General features: G+C 55.5%; 1 protein-coding gene across 1 annotated transcript in view; it reads right to left on the bottom strand.

Annotated features, from left to right (window-relative positions):
• Positions 1-4,430: 4,430 nt before the first annotated feature.
• The window catches only part of CNTN4 (contactin 4), a 342,255-nt gene continuing 330,361 nt past the window's right edge, over positions 4,431-16,324 (bottom strand). Inside the window, exons 15-22 of the mRNA XM_036267473.1 lie at positions 15,545-15,694; positions 14,134-14,204; positions 11,999-12,233; positions 10,026-10,138; positions 9,121-9,307; positions 8,582-8,694; positions 7,067-7,235; positions 4,431-4,766 (exon numbers count right to left, since the gene is read on the bottom strand). Of these exons, the coding sequence (XP_036123366.1) occupies positions 4,666-4,766; positions 7,067-7,235; positions 8,582-8,694; positions 9,121-9,307; positions 10,026-10,138; positions 11,999-12,233; positions 14,134-14,204; positions 15,545-15,694 (1,139 nt within the window). The 3' untranslated portion in view covers positions 4,431-4,665. The remainder of the gene's footprint in view (positions 4,767-7,066; positions 7,236-8,581; positions 8,695-9,120; positions 9,308-10,025; positions 10,139-11,998; positions 12,234-14,133; positions 14,205-15,544; positions 15,695-16,324) is intronic.

The raw sequence follows: 16,324 nt of genomic DNA on the forward strand, positions 1-16,324 counted from the left end.
CACTTTGAAATCTGTACAAACACATCTCACCCCCCCCCCCCCGTTAGTGAAACCCCAAGGCCGGCCGCTTCCTGGGGTCGTCCGTGCCGCCGTAACAAGCGGAAGACGGTGGAGCGGCAGGCCCTCACAGAGCCCGGGCCGCCGCCTGCGCGTGACTTCAGCCCAGTGTCCAGGCAGTTAGGCCTGTGCTCCGGTCAACCTTTCTCGGAGAACACGCTCTCTCAGGGGTTTCCGTCACCGTGTACCCTGACCGCGGCCGCTGGTGAGGGAGGCCGGAGGCCGGCGGTGTCTGGATCGTGTTGAACACTGCGGTTTGCCTGCCTCGGGCCGCCGGACCATCTCGTCTGCGCGGCCCGTTGAGCAGGGGGCAAGGGGCTTCCCAGGAGTGGCATGTGGCGATCACACCCAGCTGGGGGCAGGGGGCAGCACGTCACACGAAAAGGTGACAGATATGATCATCTCCTTTGTCGGGGTGAGAGCGGGCACAGGGACCTGGTGCTGGGAGTGTGGTCGAGACGCACCTGGACTCTGACCCTAAGAGGCTCTGTCTACTGGGAGGGACCAGACATGAAGCAGTGGCTGCAGTGTCAGGTAGGGAGATGACAGCCACCACGGGCACAGACGACACGCCCTGTAAGTCAGAGGGGAGGCACCGCGCCGCTGAGAAGCGGGGAGCAGCATCCAAGTGAGGACCCTGCGGCCTCTCGTCTTTCATCTGTTGCTATCGGTACATCGTGGTTTGATTTCTTTCATCACGCAAACGACCACACGTTAGTATTTCTATCAGAAACGAACATCTGCGAAGGAAAGGTGGTAACAAATGTGCACGTAGGACTTCCTGACCTTGATCCCACATCACAGGTGACACGCGTCAGAGGTACCGGGGCGGCCAGACGCCAGGACCCACGCTCTGAGCGCCGGGCGAGGCCTCCCGGAAGCCCCGGCGTCTGTCACTTGTGGTGGGATCATTCCGAGTATGTCCAGAGATTGACGCTAAATCCTTGATTTTAAAAGGCTGGCTCCTCAAAGCACATGGTTGGCCAGACAGTTACTCTAATGGTAACAACCGGAACACCCGCCATTTCTCCATCTGGGACAGGGAGAACAGTGGCAGAGTGTATAAAACCACCTGCTGGGTGATGGCATTCTGTGAAGATGATGTGACACTTAGTAGGTAGTCGTGAGCTATTTGTGTACGTCTCACAACTCCGCCTTCTTTGAGCGTAGCTGCAGTAAGGGGAGGTGGCAGGAGACTGGGGGGAAGGTTAATTAGAGTGGGGTAGGAGGTAAACAACCAAACACTTGCTGGTCATTCTGTCGTAAGAGCGGAGCTACGGCAGTGTGACAGGCAGGACAAACTTCGCGCTCACCTGGAAACAAGCGGTGTCACCCGTGCCTTCTGCTCCCGGGAGAGATGGGTGTTGTCCAGAGGCTGTGCGAGTTCCGTGAAGACTGGGAACATGAAGAGAATCTAGTGACCTGGCAAAACAGACTTCCCTCCTACCCAGGTAAATCACCCGGGTCACCCACAAAACAAGAGGCTCAGAGAAAGCACCCTAAAAGGCTAAATAAGCAAAGAGGCCCTTTCCTCGTGTGCCCCTCCGATCACCGGGAAAGCGTGTTCCTTAGACCTTCCCAGTATCCATCATCCCACCTTCTGAAAACACCATCTCAGTTTTCCTTTCGCAAACTGTCCCTCCCTGTGAGTGCAGGCCTGGCGTGATCAAGGTGCTCTGGCCGCGGGACACAAGTCGGACTGCTCAGTCTCTCCTAGAATTACAGATATTGAGCAGAGGGCTATCAAAATTGGAAAAAGAGCTGATTTATCCCCACAACAGCGCCCTGCAGTCTAGGTCCTCAGAGGGCCTGGCTCTTATTCTCCCTGAGGCCTGGTTGCGCAGCTCCCTGGCTGACACACTCTCACCCACGTCATCCTCCACATTCGCTGGTCAGCCAGGGCTGTCTCCGCCGCGTGCTGCCAGCCAACCCCGACCGCAGCGCCCACGGAGGCCAAGGGGCAGACACCTTCGGGTGAAGGCATCTCCAGACTCTGGCTCAGCTCATCCAGGGCCGATGTATCAGATCACGGAGCTGGGACTCAAGGACCCGTCGGGGCCTCAGGGTAGGAGCCAGGCCACTAACGCTGTCCGCCACCTCGCAGAAGCAGCGGCGGTCTTCCCTGGTTGGTTCACGCAGGCGGGCAACTGAGGCAAAACGCTACTTCAAAGACCCCTTCGATCAAGTCATCAATGAGTATTTATTGCAAGGCACGGTGCTAGGCACTATGGAGAGAACATGGAAGATAGACCAGCGTCCCTGCCCCCAAGGAGCTTACAATCTAGTTGGGAAGACAAGGCATTCGTACAAGGACAACTGAGTAACAATACAGGAGTCAGTGGAAGGCAAGGTGCCGAACAGCACGCGACAGCTCCCCGAGGACCTGGACTGCTGCACCAGTGGCCCGATAGCCTGCCGCTAACTCACGCAGGGCCTTGCAGAGGGCCGCGTCGAAGGCTTCGCAGCCGAGGACACTAGGGATTTGGGGGGCCGGGGGGAGGAGCGGGAGCGTGGCTGCAGGAAGGGGCAGCTGTGTGGCCCAAAGGCACAGAGGTGAGCCGGGGAGCAAGCAGTGTTTCGGGGCCAGGGAGGGCTCCCTGTGGCTGGGGCCAGGGTCCACTTGCTAGTAGATTTAAAAGGGCCTTAAATGCTCAAGTTTAGGTTTTATTTTTTAACAAGGAGGTGGGGGGAACCTTCAAATAGCAGATACCCTTAGATTAAAGATACGGACTTAGCTAATTAAGAGGAAGTATTCAAGTTTGATTGCTTTGTGGATTTTGACCCTCTCGACTTGCAAAGGGGACTTGAAAGGGATGTCTGGGGTCCTCTAGCTTTGGCTCCTGGCCAGAGACCCTTGAGTTCCTTTGTGAGGTGATCTCCGACTGTAACTAGCACAGGGTGAGCTAACCAAGCCCCTGACGGACAGGCCGGAAGAAAGCTCCTGAAAGACAAGGCTCTTTACAAATGACAGAATATTTATTAACAACGCCTTTAAAAAAAGATTACATATGCTGCTATATCACTGGTAAATACCGTTGACGCTGGGGTTGGGAACTACCTGGGGTGGCTTTTTCAAAGTTCTTTTTCATTCATTTTATTATTTTGGGGTGTGTGTGTGTGATTTTAAATTTTGTTCATTTTAACATAGAAGTAACCATGTCAAACTAAGGAAGACACAGCTTGAAATACTGACAATATTCTTCCTGGAACCACCCTAGTTTCACACACGTGGAAGGGTTGATCATGACTCTGTTGGAGAAATGTAGCTAGAAGGTTGCACAGTGAATGCGTGTTATCTGGGGAGTAAAAATGACACACTGCTGAGCTCTCTGCGGAAGAGAAGGTGGCAGCATGTCTACGTGTGCAAATGCGTGGAGAAAATGTCATTGCCTTACACACACTGGACCACTGGCATCAGCTACAAAACCTCCCCCGTTGTAACAACTAGGTCTTTCGTCAGAATATGTTGCTGTTGGTATTGTCATTTTCCAACATGTGATTTTAAGACTCACAAGGCCAAGCTTGTAGAGCATCTAGGCTCGGCCTGAGGGGCAGGAGGTTCATAGAGATACCACACAACTGCACCAACGGGCCTCTGTGGAGTCACGGGACACACTCTTCGCAGCGACCGTTTGCAGGAAGAGAATCCTGCCAAATCCAGACATGGTTCTGACCCGAAGGAAGGGCTCTATTATTAAAGAGATACATGTATTCCATATAAGAAATTCTGACTCCATGAACAGAGAATTATTTTGCTTTAAAAATGTACATTCAAACAGATACATTTAAAGAGAGTAAAATTACCTTTCAGTCTCGGAAAGACTAGAGTAACGTGGGGTCTGTGTTACTACAGGATATGCAACTTCAAACGTCATGTCTAAGATGATGCTACTACAGAGACGATGCTAACTGAGGAGGGTGGAGAGGAAGTCACTGTTCCATGCGAAGTCCAGGGTGATCGTATTGCACAAGGGACCTCTCGGTTTACGTTTCCAAAGTGCAGCCATTCCTGCAACCATCTCGCGTCGTGCAGAACAACAACATTCACAGCAGAGCAGGAAAACAGACCGGACACGCCCCAGGACCCGCGCCACCGTGGGAGTCGCCCCAAGAGCCACGGGCCAGGCCTCCGGCCGTCTCCATCCTTGCAAAGCCGTCCAAGTGATTTCCGACGTGTTCGCCGAGATGAGTTTCACACTCTGTCTTTAAAGGAAATCTTTTCAAACAATAATTGCATGATTGTGGTGCTCATTGCATCTTATAGCCGAGGAAAAAAATTAATATCTACATTTCATGTTAACTTTAAAAAATTCTATAAAACACTAAATATATAATAAAAATATGCATATAAGGACATATGTAAACTGCTTTGGTAACATCATGTTACAGATGTCTTCAGTGCACTGCAGCGTTTCCAGGGAAACGCGGAGCCGGGAGACGCTTTGAGGAAGTTCTGTATAATGCCATTCCTAAGGAAGCAAAAACATTTTTTTTTCCAGTAATAAGATGTACCCGAACGACAATATTACTTAGTACTGGGTGTCTTCAAAACAACGCGCTAAATGTTGCTGATGTCACAGACAGCAGTCCTGGGGCCACGGACGTTCGTCATAAGCTGGACCTGGCCGTGAGCGACAGCATGAGGGTGCTGAGGGCCGACAGCGTGCAGGCGGTGGAGGTGGAGGGCCCGGCGCCCCTGGCGTAGGCATCTGCGGAGAGAGAACGCGGGTGCTCAGCGGCGCTGCGCCCCGGCCGCGGGGGAAGAGGCCGGGCCGGGGGACACGGGCCGCTGCTGGTTCCACCCGAACGGACCACGGCCTAACCGCTTGGACATCGGCTCTGTGACTGTCCAGCTATGGACCTGGGAGCAGGGTAGAGGACATTTCTGCACCTCCATGGGCGCTTTTGAAGAAGGAGGCCGCCCCCATAGAAGAAGAAACCTGGACGTCGCGAGTAGTTACGGGTAACGAGGATGGGTCAGCGACGCTGCAGAGTGATCATTGCAGCTTCCTTTTCAGCGCTACCTTTGTGCTGAGCACAGGGCACTCCGCCAATCCTTACCAACCCCCAGGAGCACGTGCTGTTGTTACGACACCATCTACAGGCGAGGACACGGGGCAGGGAAGCGAGGTAACTGGTCTGTGATCAAGACTCATAATGAACTGAATTGGGATTCACACTCATGTCTGTCTAGATATATCCCTTAAAAAACAAACCAAAAACCAGAAACCCAAACTCAATCCTTTCTAAACTTTTCCTTACAGGCCTTACGTTCTCCACGGTAAGAGGCTACCAACTATATGACCTGAGGTTTCTTCAAGATCTCAAGATCTCTGACCGACACGACGGAGATCTCTAGACGAAGTCTTGTTTCGCTCACAGTCACAACCTTGTCATCTAATAATTACACCAGCGGAATTGCTTAAAGTGTGCTTTTGTAATGGATCCCACCAAGGGCCACCAGTCAGCCTACAGGACAGCAATCCTTGCGATGATAAGAAGGGACGAGGTCCGATTTCAGCAGAGTGAGATGAACTGAGCCCTAAGCGCGGCCCTGCAATGCCGTATCCTGGACATCACCTCTCTGTCTCCCACGACTCTGGCTCCCCTGCAGCCAAGTCAGAGCCTGAGGCGTGGAATGCAAGACGGCTCAGCTTTTGAAAAGACAAAAACTGCCCGTAATGTTTGTGTGCAAAACAGATACCATGGAGGAGAATTCCACCTGGAAACTGGTGAGTCACTCCTGAGCCTGGGAGTCCCAGCTCCATCCTGCTCTGTCTGTCGCACCAGCGACCACTGACCCCAGCCAGGCCGGGGGCGAGGATGCAGGCGGGTGTGGCGTCCAGCGAGCAGGCTCTCTTCTGATTGGAGCCCTCCCAGTGTACACACAGGCGCAATTACCACTGCTTAGCACGTGCTCTACTATAACTTGGTGTCCCCAGGACACACTAGACCCTTTCTACACCTGGAAAATAAGATACTGGACACTCCCCGGTAGGGGTGAAACTCAGGACTGTGGGAAGGATTTTGTCCGTGGTTGAAACTCATCTCTCCACTGGGGGCCTGGGAATTCCTATCTCCAACCTTTATGAACCTCTTATTAAATCCAAAGTCCAGGTAACAACTACATGTACAGATCTAGCAACCAGCATGACTGTCTAGTTCCAGAACTTTCTCATCATCCCCAATGGAAACCCAGTAGCCATTAAGCCACAACTCACACCACTGGCCAGTCCCTGCCAGCCACTGGTCCGATTCGTCTCTGAATTTGCCCATTTTCTGAGTTTTAGTTTTTCCTTCAAATAAATGAGATCACTCAACAACCACCAAAAACATGCTGCTGAGATATTTGCAAACAAAGTGTCTGACACATGGGGATGAATGTATCTGTTCAGAAATGAATGCAGGGTGCGGCACACGTAGGCTTACAGTGGGGAGTGTGCGCCTTTATTCTCATGTTACTACTGATTAACTACGTGTTCTCTGCCATCTGAACAGCTATCACCCTGCCTTTGCCCTGCTCTGATTCTCCCACACTGTCCAACACTCTGGAAACAAAGACGACTTGGACTCTGTAGCCCCGCGTGTATTTATGTTCATACGTTACCCACACACATCAAAATGAGCGGCGCCAAGTTTCCATCTCTCCAGCCTAAGACGGTGTTACACTGCGTCGCCAGAGACACTGCTCCAGCTGAAAACCTTCTGACTGGGTCGCACTTTTAACTTCCTGCGCTCAGCTTTGGGGCTATTGTAGACGCAACTACACGGGCCATCTGGGGGACCGAGTGGGAGCCGCTTTAAACTGGTGTTCTGATTGGTTACAGATTAAATCAGTCAAAACTAGTCAAACTGTCTTTTGCATGAGCTGCCTGTGACCCGCAGACCTCAGCGGCCAAGGCGCAGGCCGAGGCAGGGCGGGTGCTGTCTGTGGCTGAAGGCTGCTGGGCCGGCCTCCCTGTGCAGCCTCGGCAGAAGGCAGGCGGGGAGGAGGGAAACGCATTCTTACTTGTCATCTTTGGGATGCGGATCTGTCCGCTGGCGCTGCCGTCGCCCCCATCACTGACCGGCTTGATTTCGATGATGTAATCTTCATCCAAGGGCAGAGAAAGCTCCACCGAGGTCTGATTTGTTTCGATGACAGATGTGCGGCTCTGTCTGTTCCATCGGTATGAGACCTGCCAATGCAGAAGGGACCGGCGTCACCTGCTGTCCTCACAAAGGCCAACGATGGTGGGCGTTGTCTCCCCCGCTGGGCGCCGGAGACGTGAGGGGGAGCCGAGGTTGTCAGGCTGCCCGCCCACACCTGGAGGGCTCGTGGTGGGCAGGGGCCTCTCTGCAGCTACCCTGCCCTTGGGGGGATTAGAGGCTGCCGCCGGGCGTGAGGCCACCGGCCTGCTGTGTGGCCCCCTGTGGCCGCCGGAAGGCTCCGGGACTCACCTGGACAAGTGATTTCCTACAGGAGGGACCTGGAAAGTATCAGTCCGAATGAAATAAGCCAGTCAGAGAAAGACAAGGGCCACAGGATCTCACTTATTTGCGGAACATCATGAACAAAATAAGCTGTCGATGAAGAGAGATCCAGAGATATGGATGTAGGGGGCAGACTAACAACCCTCCGAGGGAGGGGTTGGAGGGCAGGAAGAGATAAAGCAAAGAGTGCTATGTCCGACCACCGGACACAGACAGCAGTGCGGGAAGGCAGGAGGGAGTGGGGGTGGGGAGGAGGGTGTCCATGGGGAAGAAAGGGGGGACATCTGTAATACTTTCAACAATGAAGATACATTTTTAGGAGACTGCAGAGGGTTAAGCTAAGGCCCTCGTGTTAAGCTAAGGTTATACAACAACGCATGTTTTCATTCAATAAACATTTACGTTAGCTCAAAAAAAAAAAAAGATGCATTTAAAAAAAAAGACGTGAGAAAATAAAGTCAGGCAAACGAATTTTCTGAAAAACGCCCTTGCCTCTTCCCTGTAGGTGTGTCTTCCTAATGTAGGGACATGAGCAGACATGACTCAGCATTAGCGAGACTGAGGTCACGGTCATCGATTTAGAAAGGACAAAGCAGGACAAGAAGGGACCAGAGCTGGGAGCAGAGACGTTCCGATCACAGCTCTTCATGCTGCTGTGCGGACCCTGCCTTGGGCCTCGCCCCACGTCTGACCCCCTCTGCCTGAGCCTCGGTCGAACAACTGTCCAAATCCTGGCCGCGGCCACGGACCAGTTGCCAGACTCAGACCACAACCCAGGGTCTTGAAGACCGTGGTCAGCGATGGGGGGACCCTGTTCCCTGTGCTTCATGGGAGGAGACTGTCCTCACTAACGGCCTTTGCAGAAAGGCAAGGGCCCACCTTGGCGCCTGGGGCGATGCTCAGCCACCGGAGCCACACCGGAGCCACACTGGAGCCACACCGGAGCCACACCGGCCGGCGCAAGGACCCACCTTGGCGCCTGGGGCGACGCTCAGCCACCGAGCCACACCGGAGCCACACCGGAGCCACACCGGCCGGCACAAGGACCCACCTTGTAGCCTCTCACTTCCGACTCGTTCTCCAGAGCCTTCACTTGGTCCCAGTTCAGGATAATTTTGGAGTCCGACGAATTCCATATGATGTTCCCGGGGGGTTGACTCGGAGCTGTAAGAAATTAAGATACACGAGGTCGCAAATTATTACGTCTCAATGGATTGTGACGCCCATCTCCTTAGTAGGATCTATGAGTGGAGGCGCTCTACTGGGCTATTTTGCACTAATATGTGTCTTCAAGGGCCCTGAAATCTGGCGACGTACAGCAACGCAAATGGAAAAAGATTCAGTTGGTCGCCTAACATTTAGAACTAAGAGGAGTCGCCCTTCCCCGCGAGGAGGAAACCGTGAATCTTTCTGTCCTCTGGAGGAATGAATCCTGCACGGAGTTCAGAAAGGCTCCATTAAAATGCTGCAGTCGATCCGAATCCATGCAGTAATGATGCAATTAGTATGCAGATGAGCAGAGGGCGGCGGGAGGGGAACGGACTGGATGTTTGATGGACCCCGGACGTTTCTGAGCAGGGCTGGACTCACGGGGCTTTCTGGTTGTCACGTTGACTGTGGCACTGGAGGGGCCCGCCCCTGCCGTGTTATACGCCTTCACCGCCAAGTGGTACAGGGAGCTGCCCTGCAAGTTGGTGATTTTCGTCGATGTCTGATTTCCAAAGGTTCGTATCTTTCGAGCGTTTTCTTCCTTGTCATCATGTCTCCAGTATTTCACCTGAGGGAGACATCGGGAACCACACCCGTCGGGGATATGTGCACTGCCCTCGGGTCATACGCTCTATAACCCAGATCCTGTGACCCAGACATTCCCTGGGGGCTTCACTCAGCAGCTGTTAGAGCTGAGAGGGCTGAGGAACTGCCCAGGCGGGGCCCTCTGGCTCTGGTTTTTAAAACTTTTTTTTCTTTATTGATTTTAGAGAGAGAGGAAGGGAGAAGGAGAGAGAGATGGCAACATCGATGAGACAGAACATCGACTGGCCGCCTCCTGCACGCCCCCCACTGGGGATCGGGCCCACAACCTGGGCATGTGCCCTGACCGGGAATCGAACCAGCGACCTCTTGGTGCAGGGTCAACGTAGCCGCTGAGCCACGCCGGCCGGCCCCTTTGCTCTTAAGCTCTTGGTGAGATGGTAAATTGGTTCAACCACGTTGGCTCTTTTTCCCTTTTCCCACCTTTGTTTTGAGCCCCCGTGATCCTGGGATATAAGAAGCCCAAGCTCACCTTGCCCAGCACCTTATACATGCTCAGGCCTGTGTCTGTCTTGAACGCAGCTCCTAGAGAGGTGGGCTCACCGGGGGGCATCCTCTCCCTCTACTGATGCTCCCTACAAGCCAGGCCCCCCGACAAGGGTTTCCACACGGGAGCGTGTCGTGGAGGGCTCGCCGAGGGGTAGGGACCCTTTTCCAGACCCACACACCCGTCTCCTGCTGACCTCATAGCCTTGTATCCGTCCTCTGTTCTTCTCCCTGGGGGAGGCCCAGAAAACTTCAACGTCGGTTGCGGAAAGACTCCTGGCAAAGATGTTGGCTGGCGGCTTGGTGGGTTCTGCAGAGGAGGACGGAAAAAGGTGTTATCCATCGGGTGCAAGGAACCCAGGTCCCAGCATCGCCCGTGGCAGGTGCACCTGACCCTCACTGCACAGGAGCCAGGGCGGACAGCAGGGGGGGCGAGGACGGGTCCCGGGTCCTGGCTGCTGACCTGGGGGCGGGGGAGGGCAGCCGCCTACGATTAAGTTTAGCGCCGACTTTTCATAGCCAGCGACTCCTTGAACACACGTCCTTCCTAGTTAGCAATGTCACAGGCCAGAGTCCTCGTCCCTGGGCTCTGACTATGACAGAGGAAGGAAGCAAGACGTCAGCTGACCTGAGATTCGGGACAGCAAACGTGTGACCTGGAGCAAGTCACCGACTCTTCGGGGTCCCGACAGCCTCGGGGGCGGAGTCTAGATCAATACTATTTCCCTAATTTCAGGTATTTATTTATTTCTTACAAGTTTTGCCCAAACTTTGTACCATGTTTCTATGTTAACATTCTCCGCTGGGCGTCTTTCCTAAAGAAACACTTAGCCATGCCGTGAGCAATGCTGTTCGTGAAACCCTGGTTTTGATTTGATAGCTGCATTTTCTTCTAATGCAACTCAAATCCCCGTGTAACTGTTACATAGGTTTAAAGTCCGCCTGGTACCATTTGCGATCCAGCTGTGTGCTCCTCTGGCTGGCCCATCTGTGGGGCTAGACAATGGACACACCCTAGAGGGACACCAGGACACTGGGACATGCTGAGCTCCTCTGGCCTGGGACCCAGAAGGCCCTGGTCATCTTCGCTGAGACCTGAGGGACAAGGGTGGACTCACAAGGTGGGCAGCACGAGGGACTCTCAGAAGTGGCAGCATCACCCGGGGCTCAAGCCTGTCTGGATGATGACAAGTCCTTGGACATGGCAGGATTGTGTTTACAGGGGAGCCATGGGCGCCGGGAACAGAGGCAGCGGCCGGCGGCAGAGGGGGCCTGAGGCTGAGGGGCTGCCTCCCCGTCTGGGCGGAAGAGTCTCGTCCTCACCTACTCCAAGCCAGTGACTCAACTTTCTAGGGTGGTGTCACATGAACATCACCTTTGCGACAAGGAAGACAAGCTCCCATGGCAACGAGGATGGGGTGAGCGGGACGGTGATGGGAGGGAGGGCGCAGAGGCAGTGACAATGTGTGAGGACACTGGGGACGGCAGTGAGTGTCACGTCACTGTACGGCTCCCTCTCTGATCACACAGAGTGGCCGGCGCGTTCCACACACTCGGGAGAAGTAAATGGTGAGAGGCACGCGGATTCTATCCTGATGCTCACTTAATGAAATACCATGGACTAGAGCTCTTTTTCAAATTTATTTTTTTATCCTCACCCGAGGACATTTTTGCATTTATCTTCAGATAGAGCGGGAGGGAGAGAGGGGGGAAGAGAGGGAGAGAGAAACATCGACGTGAGAGAGACACATAGAGTGGCTGCCACTCACACAACCCCAACCAGGGCCGAGGTACGTGCCCTTAGCGGGAACCGAACCTGGGACTCTCCAGGCGGGAACCGAACCTGGGACTCTCTAGACCGCAGGCCGACGCTCCAACCGCTGAGCCAAACGGCCAGGGCAAGAGCACTTTTGAAGGTGACACTGATGTGTAAATAGATCTGAACATTGTCCGCCGAACCTGCCTTTGGGTCCTTAGTGACAGAATTTGTAACGACGGCCATTTGTTTGTACCTGCTGCCTTCCTAAGAGATGGTGGGGCACGGCTGACCACACCTTTTCACACCACTCTTCCCCCACACCAGGATTTCCCGCGAGGTCACCTGACTGCACGCCCCGCGCCCCACGTCCCGAGCTGCGGGCCCTTCCCGGGCTGGGCGCACACGCCGTACCTTCTTCTGCGGAGTACACCACGGCGATGGGGCTGAAGGGGCCTTCGCCCTTGTTGTTGAAGACGCCCACGCGGACCTCGAAGGGGGAGAAGGGGCGCACGCTCTCGTTCCGGAACACGTATCTGCAGGCGTCGGCCGAGGCCAGCACGGTCAGCATCCAGATGGCTGTGCCGTAGGGCCGGAAGGCCACCACGTAGCCAAAGCCCCTGCCGCTCTGCAGCTCCTCGGGGACCGCCTGGGAGGAGGAGGTTGGCACAGAGAGGTTCTGACTCAGCGACTGGACTCAGCGCCAACATTGTTTACCCCTCCCCCAGACGCCTGTCTGTTCTTCCCAGCCTGTCTTCGCTTGGGCTTCGGCACGAGGCTCGCATCTGGGGTTTGCCCTCAGTGCACCTCAGGGTACCCATGAGGTGAGGACAGGATTTTAAAAAACTCAATAAAAATCTGCAATGGGCCCTGGCCGGTTTGGCTCAGCAGTTAGAGCGTCAGCTCGTGGACCAGAGAGTCCCGGGTTCGGTTCCTGCTGAGGGCACGTACCTTGGTTAGAGTAGTCCCCGGCCCCAGTTGGGGTCATGTGGGTGGCAACCAGTCCGTGTGCCTCACATCGATGTTTCTCTCTCTCTCTCTTCCTCCTCTCCCTCCCGCTCTGTCTGAAGATAAATGCAAAAATGTCCTCAGGTGAGGATAAAACAACAACAACAACAAAAAACAACAAAAAATCTGCAATGGGCCTGACTGGTGTGGCTCAGTAGTTGAGCGTCGACCATGCATCAAGAGGTCGCCGATTCGATTCCTGGTCAGGGCACATGCCCAGGTTGTGGGCACAGTCCTCAGTGGGGGCACACAGGAGGCGGCCAATCGATGTTCTCTCTCATCGATGTTTCCATCTCTCTCTCTGATGTCAATAAAGAAAAACAAATCTGCAGTGGACAGCTTGGCTCAGACCCAGTTCTGAAACAGCTGGAGACGCCTGGGCAGCTGACCCGGAACCCGACGAGGCCAGCATGCACCACCCAATGCAAAGCTTGCCCCGGCACCAAACAGACAAAGACCTCACTGCAGCTGCACAGACCACCTTGGCCCAGGCAAGACCTCCGTCTCCACCCTGAAGGGGTGAGCTGGAGCCTGCTGGGGCTTGTGCGGAACGAAAGATTCTAACCTCCGGGCTCTTGTCGAGAATCCCCCCTGAACACAGAGGACCCTTTCCCAACTCCCACCTCTTCTCGCAAAATCCACTGTTGGTAAGTTAGTGACTAACCTTCCCCTAGGTTGTGTAAACACCCCTCGTAGCCCTGGATGGGTGGCTCCGTTGGCTGGGGCATCATCGGCCCGCACACCAAAGGGCGGCAGGTTCGAGTCCCGTCAGGGCACATACCTGGCTGTGGCTCCGTCTCCCGCTGAGGCAGGGACGAGAGGCAACCGATTGATGTTTCTCTCTCCCTCTCTCTCTCCCCCCTCCCTCCAGTCTCCAGAACATACCCTCAGGTGAGGATTCATCACGGAGGCCCCAGAGCACAGCCAGCCGCCGGGAAACCTGCTGCCTCGGCCGGTGGACTGCGGGCGGCCGGTCCCCAGGCCAGGTGGCCACTGGGAAGGGACAAAACCCGGGTTTCTGTGACCAGGCCCCTTTAGTAGCGACATCTTTCCCTGGGTTGTCTTCTCTTTCATGATCGTTTGCCCTGCGCTGAGTCGACTTAAAACTTAACTCACCAGCTGATGGGCAGGGACCATCCGGTCCTACCAGCCTCGAACTACTGCCAGGGAGGGTTTGCACAGATGTCGGCTGATAGAACAGGAGGGACCTTCTGGATATGTTTGCAAAGAGGGAAAAACCAGCCCTGGCCAGTGTGCTCAGTGGTTAGAGCGTGGGCCCTAGAACCAGTCGCAGGTTCGACTCCGGGCCAGGGCACGGACCTCGGCTGCAGTTTGTCGCCGGCCCTAGTCGGGGTCGTGCAGGAGGCAGCCACTCGATGTGCCCCTCTCATGTCAAGGTTTCTCCCTCCCTCCCTCTGTCTCCCTCCCTCTCACTCCATCTGAAGATAAATGGGAAATACCCTCGGGTGAGGATTCAGAATTAAACGAGGGAAGAGCCAGACTGACGGAGGGACACTCCTGCTGTTTGGTGACTCACTCACCTCCCAGGTTATAACCAGCTCAGGTTTGCTGCCTCCACCACCGCTGACGTTAGCTGGGGTGACCTCGGGGACTGTTCGGGAGACAGAAAGACACACCTTGGTCTTTGGAGATCAGAGACCACGTGGCCAAGGGCCCAAGGCATCACCTCGAGAGAGTGAAATGCACCCAGGAAATTGCTACTCGTCACCTGTCTCCCATTCAACAAGGTACAGGTGTCCTGGGACAGGACTGACCACTGGCTCCGCCCGGCCCTGGAGCCCAAGGGTCATCGGATGAGGGAAGGACTGCATGGGATTGGTTCTTAGGCCTGGCAGGAGTTTACTAACCACCGGTTGGTCACGCGGGGGCGGGGCACAGACACAGCACACGCCCACGGGGAGCAGCAGGGCGACAGAGGGAGTGTGCCGGCACGTGCGTGGCGTGTGCTTGGCGCGTGCTGCGTGTGCTTGGCGCGTGCGGGGGCTGCTCAGGGCTGGGCTGGCGGCTCCCAGAGGAAGGGGAGTGAGAGCAGGTAAGGGGGAGGGGCAGAGGCTGTCCCACCCACTGCTCACGGCAGCTTTGACCCCTGTGTTCTTGGTGAAAGGCAGGACCTCTTGCTGAAAGGCGGGACCTTCCGCGAGCTGCCCCTGGGGACGGCTGAGCGGAATGAACTCAGTCCCGGTGTGACCTGGGGACGGGCTAGATTGTCGTCATGTAAATGACGGACTCCCGACAGGAGGTAAGGAGGTCTGGCTGGGGGTGGAGCTGGTGACCGGCCATGTCCCTGGTTCTAGCTGATGAGATACATGTCCTGGGTTCTGTCCAGGAGTAAGGTCTGAGTCCCGTCTGTGGGGGTCCCTGCTAGTCCTGCAGCAAACAGAGGGCCTCATCCCAGCGGGGCAGCCCCAAGGCCAGGCCCCGTTTGCTCACAGGTGGGTGCAAGTGACCCAGAGCCCATGTCACTCCCGCCCTGTGGTCACTGAAGCTCGGGGTCAGACGAAAGTTCTGAGCGGGCCCCTGGGGACGAGTGGGAGCCGCTCCCCAGCCCCAGCTCCTGGGAATGGCTCACACCCTGAGACATCCGACTGGCTCCTCCCCCTTGGCCACTACTGCTCCTCCCCCTTGGCCACTACTGCTCTCCTGAACTGCTTCCATTTGCAATCAGCTGTGTGTAAACTGATCCGTCCTGGTGGGGGTTCTGGGGGGCAAAGGGCCAGTGAAGGAAGGGCTGGGGCTGGAGAGCCCCTGGCACAGTGTGTCCCCCGCACAGCGCCCCGGGGAAAAGGAAGCAGTCGACTCGTGTGAAACTCGCTGCGGGTCAGCCGCGGGCCAGGCCTGCCTCGCTCGCTAAGCCCAGGGAAGCATGTACAGGGGCTGGCGCGCGGGACAAGCCGCAGGCCCAGGGGACCATGTGTGTTGGGTGCTACTCACGGGCCTCCTCTGTCCTCCGCTTCTCGGAGGGTGGGCTGGGCTCCCCAATCCCAATCGCATTGGCTGCCACGGTGCGGAATTCATATTCGACCCAAGGGTTCAGACCCACCACCGTTGCCGTGAACGTCCTCCCATCAATGACGTCGGGGACTGAAAGACATCAGGAGACATCCCGTGTTGGGGAGGCGGGGGCTCCCCTCCGTGCTCCCCACCAGGACGGCGCCCAGGGTGCTGTGGGGGCTCTGAGTAGCCGCCCAAACGGCTGTTCCAGGGAGCTCACCCCAGAACTCAGACACCCGCAGTGGGTGTCACCAAAGACACCCTCCTCAAGGCTCGACACACTGCTGCCAAGGAAGGTGCCTTAGCACCCAGGTTATAGCAAAGGGCACATTGTTTTCTGTTTGTTTTTTTTAAAACAATTTCCCTTTATTGATTTTAGAGAGAGAGGAAGGGAGAGGGAGAGAGAGATAGAAACGTCGATGAGAGAGAACATCGATGGGTCACCTCCTGCACGCCCCCCACTGGGGATCAGGCCCACAACCTGGGCCAGTAAACACTGGCAAAGTGTACAGAGTGGGACAGAGCCTGGCGTGGGGACCCCAGCTCAGCCATGTGACTGCATTTGTCATATCCTCCCACAGGGGCTGCTGGGAGAATTTTATTTTATTTTATTTTTAATGTGTTTTCCTTCATTGATTTTAGAAAGAGAGGAAGGGGGAGGGAGAGAGAGAGAAACATCGATGAGAGAGAACATCGACTGGCCGCCTCCTGCACGCCCCC

Source organism: Molossus molossus, unplaced genomic scaffold (assembly GCF_014108415.1).
Source record: "Molossus molossus isolate mMolMol1 unplaced genomic scaffold, mMolMol1.p scaffold_m16_p_18, whole genome shotgun sequence".
Classification (NCBI taxonomy): Eukaryota; Metazoa; Chordata; class Mammalia; order Chiroptera; family Molossidae; genus Molossus; species Molossus molossus.